The sequence below is a fragment of the Astyanax mexicanus genome, chromosome 12 (genome assembly GCF_023375975.1).
Source record: "Astyanax mexicanus isolate ESR-SI-001 chromosome 12, AstMex3_surface, whole genome shotgun sequence".
NCBI classification, from domain to species: domain Eukaryota; kingdom Metazoa; phylum Chordata; class Actinopteri; order Characiformes; family Acestrorhamphidae; genus Astyanax; species Astyanax mexicanus.
In genome coordinates, this window is record NC_064419.1 from 21127001 (window position 1) to 21153771 (window position 26771).

The 26771-nt window shown below is 36.3% G+C and overlaps 1 protein-coding gene across 1 annotated transcript; it reads left to right on the plus strand.

Moving 5' to 3' along the window:
* The first annotated feature begins 1355 nt into the window (after positions 1–1355).
* Positions 1356–26076, plus strand: rasef (RAS and EF-hand domain containing). Its single transcript, XM_007237430.4, has 17 exons — positions 1356–1938; positions 7970–8116; positions 8344–8434; positions 11480–11575; positions 11866–11943; positions 12381–12496; positions 14606–14674; positions 15176–15257; positions 15467–15528; positions 17684–17960; positions 18849–18971; positions 20437–20584; positions 20684–20765; positions 22238–22352; positions 22565–22684; positions 24216–24292; positions 25435–26076. Exons 1-17 carry the CDS (start codon positions 1556–1558, stop codon positions 25538–25540), a joined length of 2172 nt encoding a protein of 723 aa, XP_007237492.3. The 5' UTR covers positions 1356–1555; the 3' UTR covers positions 25541–26076.
* The last annotated feature ends 695 nt before the right edge of the window (positions 26077–26771 follow it).

The following is a 26771-nucleotide window of genomic DNA, read 5'->3' on the forward strand; positions in this document are numbered from 1 at the left end:
ATTTAAAGAAAGTGTCCAATAATTCTTAACTAAATTAGGCAGGTTCTTAACTAAATTTGGGCACCCTTGTAGGTTTATGGATTTGTATACCTTAAGCACTAATTATTGGAGCACAAAGTTTGTTTGGTAAGCTCATTGACCCTTGATCTACATACAGAGGTGAATCCAATTATGAGAAAGGGTTAAGGAACCAAGTGTAAGTTTTTCTTTGCCTAGCATCTTCTCTTAAGAGTGGCAACATGGGAGCCTCAAAACAAAACTCTCAAATGATCTGAAAACAACGATTGTTCAACATCATGGTTTAGGGGAAGGATACAAAAAGGTCTCAGAGATTTTAGCTGTCAGTTTCCACTGTGAGGAACATGGTGAGGAAATGAAAGCATGGTGAGGAAAAGAACAGCATTCCAAGACAAACACTTGAACCCACAGTAAAATTTGGTGGTGGTTCCATCATGCTGTGGGGCTGTGTGATCAGTCCAGGTACTAGGAATCTTGTTGTTGAGGGGCACATGGATCCCAGTCAATATCAGCAGATCTTTGAGAACAGTGTTCAAGAATCAGTGAGAAAGTTGAAATTGCGCCGGAGCTGGATACTTCAACAAGACAACGACCCTAAACACTGCTCAAGTACTAAAGTATTCATGCAGAGGAACAAGTACAATGTTCTGGAATGATACTCTCAGTCCTCAGACCTGAATATTATTGAAACTCTGTGGTGTGATTTAAAGTGGGCTGTTCATGCTTAGAAACCATTAAACCTGACTGTTTTCTAAAGTAGAATGGTCCAAAATACCTTCAACCAGAAGCCAGACTCTCCACCCTATAGGAAGCATTAAGAGGCTGTTATTTCTGTAAAAGGAGGATCTACTCAATTATTGCACATTTTCTGTAAATCCTTTAAAAATCACTTCATTTCACTTCTCAAATATCACTGTGTTTGTCTGCTATATGATATATTTAACTCATATTTTTGATCTGAACAACCAAAGATTTATAAAGGAAAATCATGAAAATTATCAGGGGTGCCCAAACCTTTTCATACCAATGTATTTGGTGACTTTCTCTCCAGTGTTTTGTCTCCATCTGGTGCTGTAAAATTGTCCTGCTCCTGTCCTGTTTTTCTTGTTTTGACTGACAGCTTTTTTGAAGGTGAAAACATTAAAAAAAAACATAGGTTAAAATGTTTTGTTTATATTTCTAAAGAGATTTTTTTTATTTTCTCTAAGTTTTAACAGTAAAACTCATTTTGCTGTAACTGTAAAGTGATAAATGTGGACTAGCTAAAAAAGTCCTGTTCTGAGTGAGACTGAGCTAACAGCCACCTGTTCACTTCACACTGTTTACCTATAGCTCGTGTTCAACAGTGTGTTCAGTGCAGGGTTAAGCTACAGCAGCAAACACAGCTCACACAGCTCAGCACCACGACTTTAAACTAGTTCTTAAAGTATCGAGAATGAGACGAAAATAGAAACATTTTCTCAGAAAGTAGCGACATTACATTACTGGGTGTATTTTTGGAACAGAAAACATGATTAAATCTGCTTTTAACCACTAAATGGGATATTTCCACCGAGGAGAAAGCCTTCAGTGGATGGAGTCAGGTGGTCAGAGCCGGAGCATTGACTCGCTCTTCAGGTCGTGTGATTCTGATAATTCGGGACGGATTGAAAAGGGAGAATTCTTCAGACTCTGCTCAGAACTTCAGGTCCGGACAGAGGACGCACATGCGATCTTCAGCAAACTGGACATGGACCAGGACGGGGCTATAAACCTGGATGACTTTGTTAAAGGCTTTCAAACGGCGGAGAACTTCATGAAACGAGAAGAAGAAGTAGAAGAAGAAGAAATGGAGGAGCAGAGCAGAGGTGGAGAAGCATTTTCTCTGGCCTGGGAGGACTTCAGGTCCAGACTGGGGGAGCAGCAGAAGTTCATTCCCCGGTAAGTGTGAGGGGAAAAATTAAGAAGCAGGATGGGAATAACCCTGATTAAATAAGCTTTAGTTATAGCAACACCAGAATGACCTTAAACTACACTGAGGGCTGTTAAATATAACTTTTAATAATTAAATTTTAATGACCACAATTTTTTTAATTTAAAATATGAACCCAATTTTACCCAACAGAACACCTCAGTCACAGTCTGTCAGAACAAAAAACGTGGGTTTCAGCTGTTTAACTTAGCTGTTTAACTTAAATTTAGAGACTATAATTATGTAAATCCAGCGCTTGTATTTGAAAGCTAAACCTACTGTTACTGTCTACATTCCCTTTTTTAAAGGGTAAGTACTTGTTTTTTTCCCCCTGTGTACTTAATAAATTTGTACTTCTCTTTTAAAGAAGAACTCCGGTGTAGAAAAACATGAAAAAGATTACTAGCCTTTGTTGAACAGCCCACCTCCATTCTCGCGCAGCTTTCTGAGACCCAGCGATTTTTTTTACAGTTTGTCCAAATAATCCGTTCAAACAAGTTTTGGAATCAGTGATATGGGGCATATCTTCCCCTGCAGATAAATCGCTTTTTACACTGTTATCCAGGCTCAAAGTAGCTCCACACCTCATGGAGAGTTATGGAGACCTCTATGAAGAGCCCTGGCGTTTAAAATTAGGCATTCACTACTTTAAAACTGCACGAGAAATGTATTAAAAACCACTGTTTACAACCCGTAGCATAACCTAATCTCCGGTTGCCGCCATCTTTACTTTTACCCTATCAAAAAGTATAATGTTCCCTCAACTCAGGCACTTTTAACAAGATTAGACTCAGGTGTTATTTTGGTATTACAAAAGTGTTACGACTAAGCATTCCAACAAGTATGTTATTAAGTTATTAACAGTTTTTAGAACACCCCATTTCTTTCACTTTATTTTTGCCATTTAAACTCTTCAGGTCCAGTCAATAACCAGAAATGGTACAAAATCCACTGTACAAAAATTGGCAGTAAACTGCCAGGAACTTTAAGAAAAACAAATAAACTAAAAAGTGAAAAAGTGTATTATTATATTGTGAAGGTATATTGTAAAAAAAAAAGAAAAATCATATATTGTTTTGAAAAAAGGGGGTGATTTTAGCAAACCATTAATTGGTTAGCAGCTGACAGCTGGTTAAAAGCATTAAAAATAAACTGAGCTTTGTAAATTAATTTAAAAAAGTCAATTTACAAAGCATTTGTCTGTAGCAAAGCAGTATTTAAATAGATCTTGTCACTGCACTCTGTACTGCAGCATTTACACAACACACATCACATTCACATTATCATCGTAATAACTAGAAAAAGACACACAAACACACAGAACTCTGTAACTCTGAGTGTGGTAAGCACTGTTTACTTCAAAAGACTCTTGGAAATTGGAGAAAACTGGTACAGGAAGGGGTCTATTTAGGAAGGGGTTTATTTATTTAAACTAGTTTAACTATTAACTAGTTTAAAAAAAATAGTTTTATCTCCAGCACAAACCCAGCACACCTACATTCTGTATACTGTAAGATCACACACTCACACACTGTGCTTTGATGCTCTCAGGATGTCCAGTATATATCACTTAGAAACTTTGAGTCAGTGAGTGACAAAATGCTGTATAGAACTTTCTAGATCTTTTAAAGATCCTGTGACACAAACAGCTCTTCAGTTTCGGAATCAGTTTCTCTGATTTTGCTATTTATAGTAAAATGAACATTGTTGTTTTATTCTATAAGCTACTGACAGCATTTATCCCAAATTCCAAATAAAAATTTAATTTAGAGCGTTTTTTGCAGGAAATGAGAAATAGCTGAAATAACAAAAAGGTGCAGAACTTTCAGACCTCAAATAATGCAAAGAAAACAAGTTCATATTCATAAAGGTTTAATATTTGGTGAAATAATCCTGTTTTTTAATTAAATTTTTCATGCATCTTGGCATGTTCTCCTCCACTAGTCTTACACACTGCTTTTGGATAACTTTATGCCACTCCTGGTGCGAAAATTCAAGCAGTTCAGCTTGGTTTGATGGCTTGTGATCATCCATCTTCCTCTTGATTATATTCCAGAGTTTTCAATTTGGTAAAATCAAAGAAATTCATAATGTTTAGGTGGTCTCTTATTTTTTTTCCAAAGCTGTATGTCAACATGGGCTCTTATTTGTTAAAACATTTTACTGGGTAATGCTTACAGTACTTTTAGTAATATATTTTATACATTTATGCCTTCAGAATCGTTTAAGTGGCTGCATTGTGTGTGTTAGTAATGGATTGAACTTTCTCATCTATCATGGTGTCTAACAAAACAGTCAAACATGAAAGAAATCAGTGTAAAATGTCCCTCAGGAGGATGGTAGATTTCCATAAGGAAGACCACTGTGTTAGAAGTCATTAAGTCAGTATAGCTAATAAAATAAGTCAGTGAGTGTTGAATGTAGCCTATTATATCCTGCTTGGGCTGTATGTAAACTCATTGCAGCCTGTTTGCCAGATGTGACTCACTGCAATTCAGTATTGTAATGTAGGTGCAATCTGATAAGCACGTTTACTTAGAGGATGTAAGTTATTTTAGTAAGATATTCCAGTACATTCATACAGTACGTCTGTAGAGGCTCCTGTTAACCTTATTTGGGTGTATATTATTTAAAAAAAAAACATGTTTTTGGCTCTTATGTCACCACTGATGCTAATTCTTGATTAGTTCAACTGACATTAGTTCAGTACTGTGGTTTGTGTCATGGAGATTTTTGAGAATGTGGCTTGAATCTTATGACTGGATAGATGAGGTTATTTTGTGATAAACTGGGGATGTACAAGACCACCATACTGACATGCTTCAACTGAAGGAACATCAATTTGTTCCTCTTTTAGTTTTGGCCCATTACTTCAAAACATCAGCTATTGGGAGAGACTTATATTATTGAAAAGGACAATATTGTCATGTGGCTAATGATGAATATGCTCTTTCATAAAAATTAATCAACCAACACTTTTATAATAAACAGGAATTGAAAGAGATAAAACAGTATTTAATCACCTCAGATAAAATCAAGCAAAAATAAGCAGCTAATACAAAAAGATTACAAAAAGATAACCCTCCTGTTATGTTCATTTGTCAGGAACAGCAATGGTGTTCCCAGGTCAGTTTGACCTGGTGCATATTTAATTATCCAAAAGATGTCTGAAACAAAAAAAAAATCATATCAAGCATTGTGAATATTGCAATGGCGTTCCTTACCTCTAACAGGTAACGGTTCAATTAGGATAACTCACTTATTTCTCATAAAAAATACGTGTTCAAACTTTTTTTTTATGATTTACTACTTACTTTTACTTTTTTACTACTTACTAATTACTTTTAAAAGGCCAACATATAAAACACAATAGTTTTACATTACATTGAAACATTAAATTGCAATTTTGTTTTATTTTTTGTTTTTGTAGAGGTGGTTGCAAATATGTAACTCGAAACATTTTCATATTATATGTTGATTACACTAATTAAAGCACTATTTTATACTAAAAAAATACTTTTAACTATTTTTTCTAGATCTTCAAACTTTAAAATGGGTCAATTTGACCGGTAACATAACAGGAGGGTTATGATTTAAGTAGTAAAGCCCCATCTGGGTGGTAGTAGTTTCTCTGAGGTGTCCTTGTTGTAATTTTCTCTTTTATGGGGGTCCTCTGTGAATTTATTTCCATCCAGAACAACCATGTTTGTGTTTTTCTCAGACGTCCTCTAAGAAAATTACAGGCTGAATTACCTACTGTTTTTCACTGAACTCTGTGATCCTCCGGTAATTTTAGTCTTGTCAGGATTGATATTTTTGAGTTTCATCGTCTAAACACGCAAACACAACAGCGAGTGGAAATGTAGGCGCTATTGAACGCGATGTCACGCGACGAGAAAGACAAAAAACTTACTGGTCCTCCTGTTTTTTATTTACAGTCTGGATGCAAGAGTTTTATCACGGAGTAGAAGTGTGAAACATTTTTCACAGACATTCCCCTGAGAAACTAATTCCATCCGGATAGGGCTTGAGAGTCAAAAATCTAAACAAAGAATAAAATAAGAAGGTTTTTTAACACTGTATTCACTCACTGTACCTGTACTACTCTATTACCTCTATTAATATTTTTATTACACTATTTTTATCTAGCTGCTTCACCTTGTAGACATAAAGTCAGCGACAGAAGCAGTTTGTGTTGGTCATCCTCCAGTCCATCTTTAGTGCTCGCAGAATTCGGCCCACTATTCTCAGTCCAGCAGTGACACTGAGATGTTTACAAACTCCAGCAGCACTGCTGTATCTGATCCACTGAAACCCGAACCACACATACTACTAACACACCACCGCCATGCCACTGGTGTTACTGCAGTACTAAGCATGACCCACCGTCCAAATAATACCAGCTCTATGGTGGTCTATCCCTTGGTCCAATGGTCCTGATCAATGAATAACAGGATGAAAGGAGAATAATAAATTATGAAGACAAAAATGGTGCATTCAAAATGTTATGCATGATTGGTTTAAACACATTCGGATCTCGATTTAAAACTCATTTTGTCATCATTCTGAAGCTCTCTAAACTGCAATATGCTTGGCTTTATGCAAAATCTACAGTCTGTGTACTTTAGAATTGAGGTGGGCTGGAGGAATCAAATAATATCAGCTATGTAAATACACTCCAGATTCCCCGAACATTATTCACAGTGAATTACTCAGTCACACAGTCACTTGTAGTCCTCTGCTGGAAATTCCTGCAGTCTTGAGCTAGGCTTGTCTTGATCTTCGTCCAGTACAGGTGCCCTGGAAAACACCATGAACACCACATAGTATTTACAATCGAATACACCAGAAAGCACCTGGGTTAAATCTTGATTGGTTTAATCCCTGTTTTATGTTGACCCTGTTTATTCATGATCACTTAATCTATATTGTGTTCTTGCTTGTAGATTTTAGCCACAAGCATATACATTTGGTAATCAGATTGCTGTGTGGTTAAAAGCTTTTAAAAATTTGCAATGTCATATGTTACTATACATGTGTAACGCCCTGCTAATTGCAGTTCAGCCACTGATCTAGTCTCTGCAAAACACAAAATCCACCGGAGATCCTATGTAAACCTAGTTACACAAAGGTGGGTAGTCCAGGTCCAGAGAGTAAAAATCCACCCTGGGATGTTAGTGGAAGAACACCTTTAATAGGGCAATTATTACTGGTGTTTAACTTCTACATCTATCTATCTATCTATCTATCTATCTATCTATCTATCTATCTATCTATCTATCTATCTATCTATCTATCTATCTATCTATCTCTATCCATCCATCCTTCCATCCATCCATCCATCCATCCATCCATCTATCTAAAGTGCTATAGCCAAAACAAGCTGAAACATCATGCTATTTGTAAGGTATTGAGCCAAAAGCTACAAACTGTTCTGGAGTTTTTATAAGATTTTTTTTCAGTGATTTAAAATATATTTTGAAACTATAATTGACCTCCAGTTTCCAGTATTTTGGTCTCATCACATTCATAGAGATCAGAGCTTGGTCTTACGTGAATGGTAATAACTGCTATGAAGTGTTTCCCATAAGAACTAAGAAATAACATGCATATTACCCATAACTTATGTTTATAATCCAGTACAGATATTTCTGCACATTTCCCTCTAATCAACATGTCTAAGCAATTCGCTTTTGCATTGTGTTCTTTTGCTATTTTGTTTTTAAATTGTTAAAGGTGTCATTCCATTGTTTTTTCATTCATTTTAAAATGTCCAGTTGTGGTGTCTAGTATGAATGAATACCATTTGAGACTTTTTTTTGTGAAAAAAAGAGACTTTTTTTTTTTGAAGAAAGACAGAATTTAATGATTTTACAATACAGTTTTGTTGCTTTTTACTTTCTTGCAACAATAACTGACTAAACTAAAGCTAAAACTAAAGATACAGACTGAATTTGTTTTTCTGTGTATGTGTGTGTGCGTGTGTGTGTGTGTGTGTAGTATCGACCAGGTGTCCATTCTTTACCAGAACATCAGTCTGACCGAGGCCCGGATCATTCCTCAGTATGAGCGAGTCGTACTCAACTTCATCAGAGAGATCAAGCTCCAGAACACAGAGATGGAGCATCTGGCACTGGCTGTTAAAAGGTTAGAATGCATGTGAAATATCCACACAATTAGCTAATGCTTATTTGAATGCCAGGGTACAATGGAGAAAAGTCAAGGTCAAGGAGTGATTTAATATGTTACAGGTTAAAACTGTGTTTTTCAGAGTCTCAGTGCTACATGTTGTCATATTAATCAGGTTCTTACTGTGTGTGTAAGTTTCACATCTATGATTTGTTTTATGCAGTTGTGCTGTGTTGTGTCTTCAGGGCTCAGGATCAGGCTACCATTCAGCTTAGCGAGATGGAAGAAGAGATGGACCAACGCATTCATGCAACAGAGAGAAACACACGAATAAAGGTCAGAACAGAGTGGCAGTTGGCCGAGGTGTATTTGCCATATATTGGCTACCAGTTGTCTGCACTGTGTAATCAAGTGAGTGGGCAGGGGGGGCATCCTCCTCATCCTACCAAGAGAGAGGGAGACCAAATCTGCTCTCTGAGTTCCTAATCAAAGATGGCTTTGACAAGACAAGACAAGAAAATGTAGTTTTTAGTGCATAACAAGGGGCAATATGCATGGCAGAAAAGTAACACACCATTTCAAGACAAACTCTTGCAGAATCTTGTTAAAGTTGAGGGTCGTATGGATTCCAGTCAATATCAGCAGATTCGTAAGAACATTGTTCAAGAATCAGTGAGAAAATTGAAGTTGCAACGGGGCTGAATGCTTCTACAAGACAATGACCCTAAACACTAAACACTGCTCAAAATCTACTAAAGCATTCATGTAGATGATCAAGTACAACATTCTGGAATGATCATCTCAGTCCTCAATCCAGACCTGAATATTACTGAAAATCTGTGGTGTGATTTAAAGTAGGCTGTTCATGCTCAGAAACCATCAATCCTGACTGAACTGGAGATGTTTTGTAAAGAAGAATAATCCAAAATACCTTCAATCAGAAGTCAGACTCTCATTAAAAGCTATATGAAGCATTTAGAGGCTGTTATTTCTGCAAAAGGAGGATCTACTAAACATTGATGTAATTTTTCTGTTGGGGTGCGCAAATCTAGCGCCTGCCTAATTTAGTTAAAATAATTATTAAACACTTTCTGTAAATCATATAAACTTCATTTCACTTCTCAGATATCACTGTGTTCATCTGCTATATGATATATTTAACTGAAATTGCTGATCCGAACAAGCAGTGATTTATAAAGGAAAATCATGAAAATTATCATGGGTACCCAAACTTTTTTTTAAACTGTACAATTCAATAAAATTTTGCTGAGGAGTACATGAATATAATGAAAAAATAACTTGCATAGACTAAAAATCATTATACTATTATTTTAGTGTACATCTTTTCATTTATTTTATTTTAAGCAAAATATGGTGGATTACCCTTAACAGTTTTCTAACCTGAATTAATCTCTAATGTTTGATGACAGATGAATTGCACTGTGCTGGTTAGATAGTACATTAGGTTGGTTAGGTTCTGTGGTTTGATATATGAGGAATATGGTTATAATTCATTCCAGTCTTTAGTTATTGAACTAAGAGCACTAGAATTTAGCTAGCGGTACAGAGTTAACTAACAGCCAATGGTGAGTTCTATTGTTGTACTGTCTATTGTTGTAATGTCTGTACATTACTCTGGTCTTCAGTTATGAAGGTTAGAATGCCACCACCAGGCTACAGTGCCGGATAATGCTTTTTTAGATTGCCTAATTCTGTATATTGTCTGTTTATATCTGAAGTCCCCTTTTATCCCTCAATTCTGTTCTTTTTGTCTTTTTCCCATTTTAGTATTCATAGGGCCCTAGTTGTAGTGAGTGCTGGTATTTGTGTTGTTTCTATGGATGCTGTATTTGGTGTACTGAAGATAATAACAGATATCTGAGCGGAGGTGAACAGGTGAACATGCCCTGCCATATTGCAATCAGCCGTGTCATGTGAGAGAGCTGGCTGATGTCCAGGTCTTTATTTAAGCACAGCGTCGAAGTTTTAGGGCTGGGAAGTTTGGGTAGTCTGGCGTCTGCTCCAGGCCCTAACCCTGTTCTTAATCTTTAACTCATGTTCGTTCCCACAGCCTAACTTATCTAGTTACGTAATTTCCACTGACCTGGCTTTATTTACTCATCTGTACAGTAGCTGCTTAGTTTCCTTCAGTGTTTTAACAAACACAGCTAACTACACTAACTAGGATGAACTCCTTATTACACACCAGCAGTTTATTCTTTGAGCTTATTTGATATTTAAATATTATATATGATTTTAAATAGAAGTCTGTTCTATTCCTTTTATTATCACGTTTTGTAGTGAGGTGGTAGTACAGTACGTCATGGGAACAGGTTTAAGTAAACAGCTGATAACATGGCATTTATATCCTGAGCTTCTTTCAGTCAGTTTGTGTGGTTTCCTTTGGTCTAACAGTAAGAAAACTTGTACAATTACATTTGTTTTAGTAATTGGTTTGGGTAAAACTTTATTCAAAGGATACTTACATATGGGATTTAAAAAACAATTATTAGCATTGAATAAAGCATTTATAAAGCTATTCTTCAATTAGACATAATACATATAATTAAATAAATGAGACTGTATTAGCCTAGCATGTAAATTAAATGTTAAAAATCAAACTGAAAAATAAGTGTTGATAATCAACCTGGAATTAATGTTAAATTAATTTAATTTAATGTTGAAAACATTAAACCATGAACTTTTCCTTTCTTAAAACACACCAAATGAATTCTTGGTCTCTCTCAATTTTGTCATAAGGTGTCACCTTCTCATCCTGTCCCTTGTCTGTCTCCATCTCGTGTTTTCCTAGCCATGTGCTCCCTAGCACATGGCCCTATCTGTGTTCTCCTTGTCTCTGCACTTATCTTCTGTGCTTTCACATGTGTCATTTGCTGCTCTGCCCCCTCGTTACCTGTCCCCTGGTGTTTCCTGTTTCCTGTTACTTCCGTGTATATTTAGTCCCTTTGCTTTAGTGTCCTTTGTCAGTTCTTGTACATTTTTACATCAGTCAGGTTGGGTGTGTTCCTTTGTTGTTAAGTTCTTGGTTTAATGTTTGTTTGTTTGTTTTTGTTGCTTATTTAATAAATACTCACAATACTTGCATCTGCCTCCGCGTCTCCCTGCTGAGCTTTCCTGACATCAGGACAGTGCCCTCTGATAGAAGCTATGTTTTTCAGCTTGACGAAGGATTTTGATGCCCTTAAGCTAAAGTGATAGAGCAGTGGTTATCAGTTATAACACTGTTATGAAGCATCATTTTCATAGGATGTAGAGTTTGTTTTTATTTGTAGTGGTGCATCTTCTGAAGATTTTAGTGGAGTAAGTTTTTGACTCTCGTAATGAAGATGTGCTGCGGCGTGTTTTTTTTTTGTCTTTCAGGAATCCAAAAAGGCAGAGACAGCTCTGACCAGTATGAAACAGCACTATGAAGCTCAGCTGACTGAGTTACAGCAGAAGATCCGCATTCTTCAAATGGTGATTTTTTTTTTTTACTTATTACACTCCAAGGCTAATTATCTGGCTTTTAATATTAAGATGCTTTAGTAATTGCTGTAAAATATTTTGTTATAGAAAAGTAATGTGAAATTAGTTAATTTAAGTTCCACTAAAAGTTTAAAGGTTTGAAGGTTTTTCTCCAAGTTTCCAATTTATATATTTTTATTTTATATGAACAATTATTTAATTCTTTTTTTTTTTGACATTCCTCTGGTTCCCTGTATAAACTAGCTATTTTTCACCTGGACCCTTTTTTATATTCTCCACAGTCTGAAGACCAGAACAAGAACACTAGTCTCCAGGAGGAGAACGCAGCACTGAAGCGAAAGAATAATGAGCTCACACTGGTATAACACCATCTTTATATCATTGCATGAAATATAAAGGGTTTTGAGAAATCTTAATACAGTATCTCCTAAACGCGAGTATACCCCTTATATTTCTGCAAATATTTTATTATTATACATAGAAATGAACCTCTGGATGTACTCCTCATGTATAGTAATAATACATGAGAGGGAGTGCTATAGCATGTAATATTGGCACTGCTCGAACGTCGAGTGTATTGTTGTGATTATACCACTGTTTTATTAATGCTGTTTGGCTATAAGCGCTGCATCATTGCTATTGATGTTCACTGTGAAGTGTACTCACTTGTGTTGCCAGATATTTGAACATTAATTTGAACATTAATGAAAATAAATGTAAGGGTGTACTCACTTTTTTCAAACTGTAAATTTAACTTTTTACTTTAATCCGTTTTTACTCTTATTTCTTGTTTCAGCAAAACCAGAAGCTGAAGCAGGAGCTGCTGGAGTGTCACACCAATGTAGCATTTCTGCAGAGTGAGCTAGACTCTATTAAAAGTGATCTCACTGACCAGAGCATCAACTTTGAACGGTGAGGGGTATTTTGAGTGTATTTAAGCGTATTTCTTATCAAAATCTCCTTATTTATATGCAACCAATTTAGCACATGTGCTATTTAAACTTACAGTAACACTCACAAGTTTCTTCATTATTTAACATTAAATCTGTATTGTAGATTAATGCTAAAGTCACCCAAATTATGAAGAAAAACATGGAAACAAAAAATATGTTTTATATTTTAGATTCGTCAGAGTAGCACCTCTTGCTTAGATGACAGTTTTGCATATCTTGGCTGGATTTTCTCAGTCAGTTTTATGAGATAGAGTCACCTGGAATTCAGGCTTTCAGTTAACAGCTGTGCCTTATGAAGAGTTACTTGAATTTCTTGTCCTTTTAATGTGTTTTAGAGCATCAGTTGTGTTGTGAAGAGGTAGAGTTGGCCCTATTTGAGTAATGTTCTAATCCATTTTGTGGCACGAACTACTTAACTAAGTAAACAAAAAAAATATTTTAAGAAATGAAGGACAGTGAATTATGATAAAACTGGCTCTCATCAGGACCACCCTAGGAAATGAAAAGCACATAATAAGTTTATCAGAGTTACCAGGCTCAGAAACTGCAAGTTAACCTCACCCCAGATAAGAGGCATCTAAATGCTTAAGAGAGTATTTTGGTTTGTTTAACACTTTTAAGTTACTACATTACTCCTTATGTGGTCCTTCATAGTCTGGATGACTACACAGAAAAAAACTATGCATAAAATTTACTTTAAAAAAGTTGTAATAAATTCAAGTAACTTTAACTCCCAATTATGTGACCCAAATGTTACAGAGTAAATAAGTGAATTGAACTTCAGTTAATCTTTTCTTTTAGTAATCTTTACTTAATTTATTTTTGCTAAATCAATCCTCTCTTTTAGTAACATTTACTTAATTTCTGCATACAATATTACCTAATTACAATTACTTAATTTATACAATATTACTTAAATAATTTATGATACATAATATATTATAATTCCTAAAACTTAAATAGTTTTAGTTAAAACACACATATTACACTGTCTCAACAGTATACTAAAAAGAATATACTACATGCCATCTATGTGTTGAGACAGTGAGACTTGGTCTGTTTACAAAATAAATCTTTGAGATTATGTAAATATTTGAATGTGTGTTTCAACTAAAATTATATATAATAATATTGTAGAAATTAAGTAATTGTAATTAAGTAATATTGTATGCAGAAATTAAGTAAAGGTTACTAAAAGAAAGGATTGATTCAGCAAAAATAAATTTCAGTTTAGTTAAAGTTCAGTTCACTTATTTACTCTATGTAACATTTAAGTCTTGAAACTGTAAGTAAGTAAATTTTACGCATCATTTTTTTCAATGTACAATGTTTATTTATAATAATAATAGTAAATAAATACATTGAATTAGTCCACACATTTGACTTGTACTGTAGGCTGTAAAAATATGTCATCCAACCTTCAGAATTGGCAGAGTAAATATGAATAAGTAATTGGGAGGATGTTCGGCTGAGCCGTGGGCCGTGGTGACAGATTCCAGTGAGGAGTTAATCACACAGACAGACAGTGATCCTCTCGCGCGCTGTCTCTGTCTGGCCACTCCCACTACTGTTTGCTGTGCTGGTGTCACGAGAGCAGGATATCCTGGAGTGACACTACACGCCTAAGGAATTTTGTGACCTTGTTGCCTAGCAACCGAGAGCAAGACACAGAACTGCAGAGGCCTTTGCGTGGCTCGGTCTTTGCAGGTCTTTCCCTCTCTGTGTGTTTGTGTGTGAGTGTTTAAATACACAGACCAAGCATAACATTATGACTGCCTTATTTTCAGCTCCACTGAGCATATAGGGGCACTTTGTAGTTCTATAATACAATTACAGACTGTAGTTATTATCCTCCTTTTTCCTCAATGGTCAGAACCCCACAGGACCACCACACTGAGCAGGTATTATTTGGATAGTGGGTCATGCTCTGTGGTGGTCCCAAGATTTTGAGATATTTTTAGATAATTTAGTAGAAGTAGAAGTCACAAGTTTTTTCATAACACTGAAATTGAGATATTACGTCAAACCTCTAATAACACATGACTCATTTGTTCCGTTATTCATTCAGAGATGAAGCCCTGATGAGGTGTTTTGCTGAGGAGAGGGACAACCTGGAGAGACAGATAGAGATGCTGCAGTAAGTTGTACCAGGAAACGTCTGACTCTGTTTGAGAAAGACACACAGACAGAAATAACTGGGTCAAGTTTGATTTGATTCTCATCATGACGGCAGTTCTACATGTCGCTCGCTATTATACTGAAGACACACACAGTCCCTGAAACACAGAAAGGCGTTGTGCAGCAAATATGAATGAGCATTTATAGAAACATACAGCTCTGGAATAAAATAAGAAACCACTTAAAAATCATGAGTTTCTTTGATTTTACCAAATTAAAAACCTCTGGAATATAATCAAGAGAAAGATGGATGATCACAAGCCATCAAACCAAGCTGAACCGCTTGAATTTTTGCTCCAGGAGTGGCATAAAGTTATCCAAAGGCAGCATGTAAGACTGGTGGAGGAGAACATAGCAAAATCAGAAAAAAAACTGATTCAGAAACTGAGTGGTCTCCCAATTTTTTACAGAACTATAAACAGAGTTTATGTTCTCTGTTGACTGTGTTGTGTTTTCTTAGGGCAGCAAACCGGAAGCTTCACGACAGCAACGATGGTTTACGTGCAACTCTGGAGAACAGCCAGGCCAAAAACAAGGGTCAGGTAATTTACTTTAACACAGATGGTTTAATAAACGTGTGAGAAAGGTTCAGGATTAAACTCAGACAATGAGCTTGTCAGTATCTCTTGGGGGGTTAAGATTAAGTACAGCAAGCTGTGGTTAAAGGTGTGTGTCTGTCCAAACAATTGCATAACCTACCGAACTCAATGTGGAAAGTGGAAATGATAAAACCTTTTCTTTTTTTCCTCAGCGATTATCTCCTGGAAGTACTATGGCTAGGAGGAAGAGCTTGTGCACTCCATATTTTGAAAGGTAAGCTTGAGTTTGTCGTAAGTAGTGCTGTAATAGACCACAAAACAGTCCATGCGTCATGTATCCATTAAGAAATGAAGACACATGTAAGAATCAGTGTAAGCTTTTGGTTAAAAGGTATTTTGTGCTCACACTAACATATATATCCACCTACACGCCAGAGTAATGTCATTTCAGATGTGTGGCCCTGTTCAATGTCTTGCCTTATGGATCTTGTGGCAGTATTATTTTTTTATGTTATAGTTCTATTCTTTGATTAATTTAGCTTTGTTTTTTAACTGTTTAGGATCTTATGTTTTGTCTTCTATATACTGACTTAGCTTCATTGTTAAACATAGGAACTTCAAGGCAGACATGTATAAAGTACTAGAGATCTAGACTTGAGTAAAAGTACAATTACTCTTTTAAAAAATTACTTGAGTAGAAGTACAAGTGTTCTTTAAGCTTTAAATATTTAACATTTGTTGTACTTAAGTTTTGCAAGTAGTTTATTCTAAAATTTCCTACTCAAGTACTGAAAGTAAAAGTACAAGTACTGTGTTGTGTAGTTTTTACAGAAAAAAAGTTTGAAAATCATATTGTTTATATTATATCAGATGTTTAGGCTAAAGGACTTTAACACTTAATTTAGCTGTAGCAACAGCACAAGAATATGAAGTACAGGATAGAGTAAATTTACATAAATTCTTAAATTAACTCACTTAAAAAACTTACCCAAAGGAGAAGCTAAACAGCAAGTTGTTAAAATATTTCAAAAAATTCAGCATAAAAGGTCACTAGTTGGTCCAAAACTATTGTAAAAATCAACTAAAGCTGTCAATGACCAAGGAATTAGAGCAGCTTCATCAAACCCGGTGACAGAGATGCAGAGCATCTACGGCTCTGGCTTTAGTGATAATGTAGGTTTGAAATGATTCCTAACATTTTTATCATTTTAACGAGCTGATGGGATTCTACAATCATAGGTTTAGTGGTATTGAGTACACGTCAAATCAAATCAGACACACAAACTATGATGTACAGTGTATTATGGGCAGGGGTGTTACTTTTTAAACATCTTTTCAGTAGATAAGGAGATAAAACATTTTTAAATGTATATTTCTATCAAAAAATACCTCTTGAAGCTTTATTGCCGGGTCTAATTTAAATAGCTAATAATGAAAAGCTGCTTAAAACTCTTCCTTTTTTTTTTTTTACCTTTTTCAGCTTCTTTATTCAGATAATAGCAGAATAAAGAGTGCTGTTTAATATTGTGCGTTATCACTGGCACCCCTAAAAAGGACTCGCAACACCCCTGGTAACGAGTAACGATGCAGCACATAAAAAATGTATGGGAGTAAAAATATTAAACTCAGTGAAAATATGTAGTGAAGTAAAAGTGGAAGTAGGAGAAAAAAATAATACTTCAGGAAAGCACAGGCACAGCATTTTAGCACCTAAGTACAATAGCAACAACATTGTAACACAATAGTGAAACGGCTAACCAGCTAAGCTAACGGTGGATTCAGCCAGTCAGGTCTTACTTTAAATAAAGTACAGGAGAAAACAACACTGGAAAACCAATTAAAACAGTGTTAAATGTACTAGTCTGATAAACACAGGCAGCAGTGAGTGGAAATACAGAAGAAAACTACTTACATTTTTACAGAAACTCCCAGAAATCTTGGACACCGTCTCTTGTGCGTCAGTTCACCCCAGTCAGACTTTACTTATAATGGGCTAATTCTAAGGATCGATATGGGTTTATATGAATCGATATCGGATAATTCAAATGAAGATCGATTTAAATTGAAGAATTGATTTTTTAAACACACCCCTAGTACACACTGCCTGGCTTATGAAGTGACTGCAACAGTCTCCTGAAAAACAGCATGCAAAGAAGACAAGAATGATGAGACTACTTGCATAATTTATGGTCTCTTCTGTCTTTATACTTTTCATTAGGCAGGTTCACAGCTCAGTATTGCATACAGATATCTACATATTGCATACATGCATACTCTTATTGCACCATGTCTCTTAAGCTCTCTCAGAGTGTTTCAGTGGAAGTTTGCTTATTATATTTATAGAGATAATGTATAAGTAGATGAAATATTTGTAAGTACATACAGAAAGTGTCCTTGTTTTTAGCTGGGTTGTTTGTGTGATTCTGCAGGTGCTGTAACATGTGTGGGGAAGACGACTACGACCAGCTGCAGGTAATGGAACATCTGCGCAGGCAGAGCTGTGACTCTTTGGCTCTGGCGCTGTGTGACCCCATGCGCAGACACAGCTTTGAGCTGGACAGTCTTCCCGAGAGCTGTGTGGACAGTGGCATGTCCACTCTCCGCTCCAACAACGGATACGACTCGGAGCAAGAGAGCACTTCCAAAAGCCCCACCCAGCCTGAAGATACAGACACCACCCTGTCTGGAGAAACCTCAGACACAGAGGTGAGAGGTCAGACACACGTGTTTGGAGAAGGAAGTTTATGGACGGCTACTGTTTGTTAATGTCTGGTTTTCTGTAATTGCGAGTCTTTCAGTTGTTGTGGTTTTCATACTAAATAACTGATTGGTGACATTGGGTTGCCAAAATTGTCAGAGCGCCTTATAATCCAGTGCGTTATGTAAGAATTTTACCAGTCAGGTTCTATGGAGCAGTAAAGACATTAAAGTACTAAAGTACAGTGTTATACACAAGTTCTAGTTTAGTTCTCCAGCACCGAGACTGCTAAGAGCTAGCTCTTTTGCCATTCAGAGGTGACCCCGGCTAGCACTGCTGGAGCACCATTAGCTTGCTATTTAGAAGTTTAGAGGCGAGTATATCGGACTGTAGTCTGCACGTTTACCGTGTCAAAACAAGCTATGTGGAACGAACCGCTAGCTAATATCGCCCTGGTTTACCAGAACACTCAGGGTTCCTCAGTATAACACTGTCAATCAACTGCTAGTGCTTAGTTGCTAGTGCTAATGCAGCCTTAGTGGAGATCTGGAAGTCTAAACTTACTGTAAATAAACAGAAGCGCTTTACTCATCCAAATTAACAGTTTTCAGGAGAGAAATCTGGGTAGATTAATATCCAGCGCTCATTTGACTTTTAAAATATTTTTTTAGGAGTCACAGTTTTGTTTATCTCAGCCTAGCCAAGTGCTGAATCAGAAGGTGACACCCTTGTTCCTCACTAGTGTTGATAGATAGATAGATAGATAGATAGATAGATAGATAGATAGATAGATAGATAGATAGATAGATAGATAGATAGATAGATAGATAGATTGTCTCAGTCTCAGGCTAGTGGTTTTATACTAGGTCTCTGTCTCACTCGTCTTGTGTTTCCAGGTGCAGGAGGTGCAGGAGGAGAAGGCGTGTGGGTCAGACAGTGAGTCGCTAGAAAGCTGGATTCCACTGCAGCCAGAAGTTACTGTGACGGGAAAGAAGTGTCTTTCTGCCATCTTCACAGAGGTAACAGCCCCAGCTGACAGCTAAACTGAGAGAGAGCAGTTTAACTCTTAAAAATGATCTTCCAACCTTTCAATATTCATATCCAATTTCTATTATTCTTACATGTGAGATTTTCACTGCATACCTCACATTGCTTTCTTCTCTTCTTCTTCTTTTTCATCCATGTCTCCTTTGTCTTCTTCATCGTCTTTCCAAAAACAATTACTATATGATTATTTAACATTCTATTACATCATTTAACAAAAATGTGCCATAGTACTGTCTGTTTTCCCTTTCTTAGATATAACATCAGTTAGACAGTTTCCTTTAAATGTCAGCTTTCTTTATGAACGTCCCATAGACTTTTTTGGATCTGGTCTTAGTAATCCACTCACTTTACCAATCAAGAGTTGTCATGTTTGGGCAGAACTTAGACAAGTGCAGATAACAAATAATAAATTGAAGCTTTAGTAACAAAAGGAGTAATACAGAGAGTAGTCAGCATAAACAAGGTCAATACCGGTGAACAGAGCCAACAGGAGAAACATACCAGGATTGCAATACACAGTCCAGAGTTCGGTACACAGACAGAAAGGCAAAATAGGGCAGGCAAAAATCAGAGTCGGGGAACATGGAAAAAAACGGTAAAACACAGAGTTCCTAAAGGCGTCACATGATCGTGAGAGTCACTGAATGGTGCGTTCTGGGTAGTGTAGTCCTGAGACTGGAAATCACAGGTAGAGCTTAGTGTGGGCGAGATGGGCCCAGTTTCATCACCAGGTGTGACAAGAGCAAACCAAACTAAATCGACTCGAAACCAAACTAAATCTAATATTGATAAAATGCAAAATGAATATTAAGTGTACATATGTTACAAATAGAGGTTCATATTTGTTTAACCTGACTGCATTATTACTTAGTTTGTTGCACTATGTAATGATCTGGCAGGACTCGGATGCAAACGTGGATGCATAAAAATGTTTTTGTTAGACAAAGGGGCGATACAAAGAGTGGTCAGACAGAAAAGGGTCACTGCCGATAAACAGGAGCCAACAGGGAATGACATACCATAAACAGTGTAACAGTCCAGGGTCAAAAACACAGGCAAACACAACAATGAATGGCGGACTAAAGGCAAAATTGAGGTACACGGAAAAATAAAGCAAAAACAGGTACTCAAAACAGAGCAAGGAAAATGCATTGTAAAGCAGGATAAACCAAACAATACTCGGCAGGGAGAGAGAGACCTGAGGGGGTATAAATACAGAGGGAAACAGGTGAGGCTAATTACAATGAGTACTTCCTGATGGGGCCGCGTGCAGAGTCATGTGATCAGATGAGTCATTGTAGTTCAAGTGTGGTGTGTTCTGGGTATTGTAGATTGGTGACTGAACATTGCAGGAAGAGCTGAGTTTGAGGAAATCAGGAGCACAATTAGCGCCATGCAGACGTGACACAATAATGAATATGAGTCTTGTTTTCCTAGAGAGAAAAGGATGAGCTGGTGGTGAAGCCGCAGGCGTCTGATAAGACCTATAAGATAGTGTTAGCAGGTGATGCTGCTGTAGGAAAGTCCAGCTTCCTCCTGCGCCTCTGCAAGAATGAGTTCAAAGGCACCACCAGCGCCACTCTCGGTAAGACACTGTACATCAGTTTAAATGTGTATATATTACACACAGTACACATTAAAAGAGGATAAAAGGTAAATTTAGCTCTGTTCCTGTTTTATATAGGAGTTGATTTCCAAATGAAGACTCTTGTGGTGGACGGAGTTCCAACAGTGTTACAGCTTTGGGATACAGCGGGTCAGGAGAGGTGAGCCTGGAGCCTGGCTTTATTATTATATCCCAGTTCGATTTTATTTCCGATTTTAGGGTCACGATTCGATTCAATTCTCAATTTTCTTTTTTTTTTACAGCAGAGAGGCCTATGCCAGTTTTGGATTAGTCTATGGTCAGTCATTGGTTTGATTCATTAAATTTACAATATCGTATTTCAAAAGGTGGGCTTGATATAAGTGATGCATAGTGAAACAAGTGATCTGTAATACTCCACATTAGGCACTAATGGTCAAATTTAAATAATTTAATTAAGATATATATGTAATGTCATCTAGTGGCTTTTTTGGACGCAGCAGTGTGCACTATTAAACAGCAATAATAACAAAATAAATAATAATAAAAATACAGGAACAGTCATGTATAAAATAAAAGAACAATTAGAGCCTTAACAAACTGAACTCTATCCTACTATAACAGTTAAACATGAAAAATAAGACTTTAAGACTTTTTCGGTCCCTGAGAATGACAATTTTTTACTTTAATAAAGATATATTATTAACTTTATCTAAATAAAAGATGCTCCTTAAGGTACCAAAACTATTAACATATTTGAGGCTAGACAAAAAACTGTTATTTATTTTTGTAAGTTTTTCTTTAAAAAGATGAGAATGTCCACTTTCTTTGGAGAAAGGGCTGCTCTTTAAGCTACAGTGTGCTGCGCCATTTGCGCAGCGTGCCGCGCCATTTGCGGGAGGGATCGTCGATCCTCTTTTTGACTTCGTGTGTAGGGTTTGTTAATCATAACTAACTAAAAATGATAAAGGTCTCATTCCGTTGTTTTTTTATTCATTTTAAAATGTCTTGTTTGGTCTCTAGTATAAATGAATGAATGCCATGTGAGCTGTTTTTTGTGAAAAAAGTGCTCCAGTGTTTCTGTATAGCCCTGCTTTATTTCACTGAATTAGAAATATCTGGAGAAAGACAGAATTTCGACTCTTGCTCATGAATATTAAACGTGAGTAAAAAACACAACCTGCCTTTTCCACAAAACACAAAATCTGCAGGAACTGTGAATATTCGAGCTGCATGGAAAGAATTATAAGAGGACCCCTTTAGGAGCCTCTACAACTCCATGCCGAGGTGTCTGAAATGTTGATGCCCAATAAATATCAATGAGTGTACAGTAAATAGTGCTATTCCATGATGCTAAATTACACATAATAAACCCAGTGCTAAAATAGTACTCCAAACTCTTGTACACAATCCAACTTCCTAAACTTTTAATAAGAATTCTACCAGTAGTTCACAGGAAACTATTTAGTTTAAATTCCAAATTCCTCTCTCCTCTTTTAAATCACTTTTAACAGCAGCTGAAGTGTCTCTGTGTAAACTGAGGGTGGGTTGTGTTGTTTGTGTAAACAGGGTTTTTAATGGGTGTCCTCCAGCCGCTGTGTTGGTTTAATGGGTGTTACAGGAATGTGAATTTGAATGGTTTGGTCTATGCAGGTTCAGAAGCATCGCTAAATCCTACTTCAGACGAGCTGACGGCGTTCTCCTGCTTTACGACGTCACCTGTGAGAAGAGCTTCCTGAACGTGCGCGAGTGGGTGGACATCATAGAGGTAATTACTATATGTTGTGCTTTAATATAAAAATAAAACGTATGATTGTTAGGATTGAGTTAGAATGTAGGGGTTTTTATATCAGAGTGAGTCAGCAGAGTGTGTGGTAACAGTGCTACAGGCTGAAGTGAATTCACCATGCTCATTTTAATCTCATCAGCATGTTGCACAACTTCTGCACTCTTGTTGACTTAAGCTCTCTGTGCCTCCAGGATGTTTCCCAGGATGATGTGCCCATCATGCTGGTGGGGAATAAGACAGATCTGCGGGAGCAGGCTCTTCAAGAAGGCATCACATGCATCCCAACCAGCTATGGAGAGAAGCTCGCTATGGTGAGGGTGTTTAGCACTGTGACACATCATTTCATTAAACTGTTATATATTTCCTTTCCTTTCCCCCTGCCTGTGTGCGTCTGACCTAAATAATGACTATTTAACTATTAAGTCGAGTTATTACTGTTTTTGCTGTATCTTTAAATGGTGAGCAAATACTTCTAATAATAATATGTCAGTAAAATGATATAGTTTCAAGCTATTCACTCTTTAAGCTATAGTATCCTATATCTATATGTATATAAGTTCATTGAATACGGAACACATAAGGAATAATGTAGAAAACTCGTTAAGCCTTTAGTGTTGTTCACTTGTTGTTTCTGAGGCTGCTAACTCTGGAAGAACTTATCCTCTTTAACAGAGGGAACTCTTAGTCTTCCTTTAGTGGCATTGTCCTGATGAGGGCCAGTTTCATCATTACATTTTTGATGAACTTCGGAACTGCACTTGAGGATATTTTCAAAGTTTTTGAAAATTTCAGATTGTCTGACCTTTACTTTTTTTTAAGTAAAATTTTCTTTATTTAGTTGAGTAGTTCTTGCCATTATATGGATTAGAACATAACTTAAATAGGGCTATTCACTGTATACCATCTCAACTGATGCTCTCAAATACATTAAGAGGGCAAGAACTTTACGTAATTAACTCTTGACAAGTTCGGCACAGCTGTTAAAGGAGAACCCCGATGTAAAATGGACTTTTGGTGTAGTAAACCATAATAAAAAAGTACTTACCTTTAATGAATAGCACACCTCCAAACACCATTCAGACTGGGTGACAAGGGGCATAATTTGCCCTGATAAATTGCTTTTTCCACCGTTATCTATATATATATATATATATATATATATATATATATATATATATATATATATAAATTATCAAATTAAAAACATTTTTTTTTTAAGAGCCATTGTTCACGTCCACAGATCTCCATTTTAAAGCCGCAGAACTTTAGATTTTCTTAAAAGCAGTAAGCAGAGAGATTGGTAGTAGTTTTCCCATGTGTTGTTCTGGCCACATCATATGTCTTTCTGACCCTGGCAACGGAAACATTACTAATGGCCCTGATACACGAGTTACTGCAAACTTCAAGTGCCCAAAGTGTTTTACATGTTTTAAAAGTATTTTTCTGCTTACTTGGCTTACTTTCTAACCAGAGAATCTCTAAATTCTTAAAACCTGTGAACTGTCACTTTAAACAGTGTTCTTTAAGGGCACCAAAAGTTGGCATTGCTCAAAGTTCCTTTGTAGTGCTTTTATTTGTAAGAGTGTAATACGTTAAGCTTATAGAATTGACAAAAAGCTCAATTCTATTTTGAATATTGGCTTAGTTGATACTTAATGTTTTAATACTGTAGGAAGTAATGGCATTGTGCCATTTAATTAGATATTTATGTATGGAGTTACTCCAACTTCTCTATATTCTTAATGTAGCATCTTGTAAATGAATCTTTGAACTAATTTGCTTGGATTTCTGGTCTGAATCCAGTAACTCTATGTACTACTTCCTGTGCTTTGTTGTTGGCAGACCTACAGCTCACTCTTCTGTGAGACAAGCGCAAAGGAGGGCTCGAACATTGTGGAGGCCGTCCTGCATTTAGCACGGTGAGGCACTCGCTCGCTCTCTGTGAAGAACTGCTTCAGTTAGACTGAACTCTTCCACAACCACTACCTTTCCCACTTTCACTGTTAAACCCAGCAACTTTAAATGACTTCCAAGAAGTTTACATTTAAACCAGATAAGTAGAAACCTCAGAACTTTAAAGTTAAACCCAACACAGCACATCAAAGCTGTGCTCCACTCACTTAGCACTTGGGGGCAGCAGATCTGCTCAAATTGCATCTTACTGCAGAGGAGAAACCGTAACATGCAGTCCATGCCATGAGGGCAGTGCATTAAACTAATGCAAAATGAAACATGGGGAAAAAATTATATAAATATATATACAGCTCGGGAAAAAATAAGAGACTTCTTAAGTTTTTGAATCAGTTTGATTTCTCTGATTTTGCTATTTATAGGTATATGTTTGAGTAAAACGAACATTGTTGTTTTATTCTATAAACTACAGACAACATTTCTCTAAAATCCCAAATAAAAAAATGTCATTTAGAGCATTTATTTGCAGAAAATGAGAAATGGCTGAAATAACAAAAAAGATGCAGAGCTTTCAGACCTCAAATAATGCAAATAAAACAAGTTCATATTCATAAAGTTTTAAGAGTTCAGAAATCAATATTTGGTGGAATAACCCTGGATTTAAATCACAGTTTTCATGCATTTTGGCGTTTTCTCCTCCACCAGTCTTTCACACTCCTGGCACAAAAAGTCAAGCAGTTCAGCTTTGTTTGATGGACAATTTACATCTTACATGATTGCATTCAGAAGTTTTTCAATGGGGTCCAGATCTGGAGTTTGACCATCAACTTTTGTTGAATGTCAGTCAGCAACCACAGGATGACATTAAGTAACATATAAAAAGAATGGCAAATTGTAGCTGGGGTGAAATGCATGGAGAAAAAAAAATCTTTCTGGCAGAGGCAGGACTTGCTAGAAAAGAAGCAAAGAAAAGCCAGACTGAAGCTTGCAAAAGATCATAAGAATTAAACTACATTTTATAACAGCACATTCAAATAAAAAAACAGCTGCCAGCAAAAACCTGTTAAATTTCAGTCCATATATTTATTAGGTTTGTCCTGAATTTGATGTTTTTGTCACATATTAAAGCTTTTCTGTCTCTTTTCTACAGAGAGGTGATAAAGCACGCACATGAACACAAGGAGCCGGCCTCAGTGGCCAAACTCTCCGGAAGTCCCAGCAAAAAGATTACCAGCTTAAACTGTTGCATGGTGTGATGCACAAACCTTCATTCTGAAAGACAGGAAACATGCAAAACCCCACCAGCGAGGCTTGTGCTGGTGTATCAGCGTACAGTATCACTGTGATTTACACCAGTCTGTAGTCCTAAAGCCAAATATTCAACCTTGTACTTCAACACTGTGACTTTGTGATTCCCTGTTGCGTCTGTCCTCTTCTAGAACCTGAGTGTTAAAAAAAAATTATGAGCAGTACTGATTCAAATAAAAAAAAAAAATCTGATATGATTTTAAATAATTAAAAGTGTCCAATAATTTTAGTTAAAAATTACTTTTGTCAGTAGGGATTCAGAGTGAAGTCAGGATAATATTAACATCAGACTGAGAGGTCCTGTGTTAAAGTGATGCTGAGCTCCAGCACTAAAATATTTGCATTATAGTATGTGTAAATTAAATAAATGCAAAAAAATTAAATATAAATGAATTAATAAATATTCCATTTTTCTTTAATGCTGATCCAAGGAGATCCAATTACTGCATTTTTTTAATGTTTGCATTCTGGCAAATGTGTACAAAAAAATATATATATGTACAGTAACAGTCAAAAGTTTGGACACACTCTTCTCATTTAAGGTTCTTTAAGGTTCTTTATTCTTTATTATATCTTTATTTTTTTATTAATTATTTATACAGCACCCTCAATAATTTAATGTAGACAAAAGCAGCTTTCAACTCAAGTGAATAAAAAAAATCCTTAGTCACTCTTAAACATGGAAAAGACAATAGAACACACTGTTTAAGTAAGGCAGATGTGTGTCGACCTTCATAAATCAGCCAAAAGCTACAAGAAAATAGCCACTCACCTGCAGATGCCCTTATCTACAGTCACAGCAATCATCAAAAACTTTTGACTTTTACTGTACATCTGCATCATCCCACAAAGTCGGTGCTTCCGTAGTTGTCCGTTGTCAACTGTGAATATTCAGTTATGTTAAAGAGTTCTCATGAGTTATATTCTTTTATTTATATTATTATATTAGTATAACAATATATATAGTATTATAATGATAAAATACCCTGTAACTATGACACTATTTGGTCTGACACTTTATTGCTGAGTAATTTTGTTTCCTAAATGCTTTAAAAGACAAAGATGCATGATTTTTCACACTTGATTTCAATATTTAAGAGGTGTGTCTTAATACTTTTGTCCATATAGCGTCCATATAGCATTTGTTGGGTCCTAATTTAATTTTGTGTCCTGGAAAGG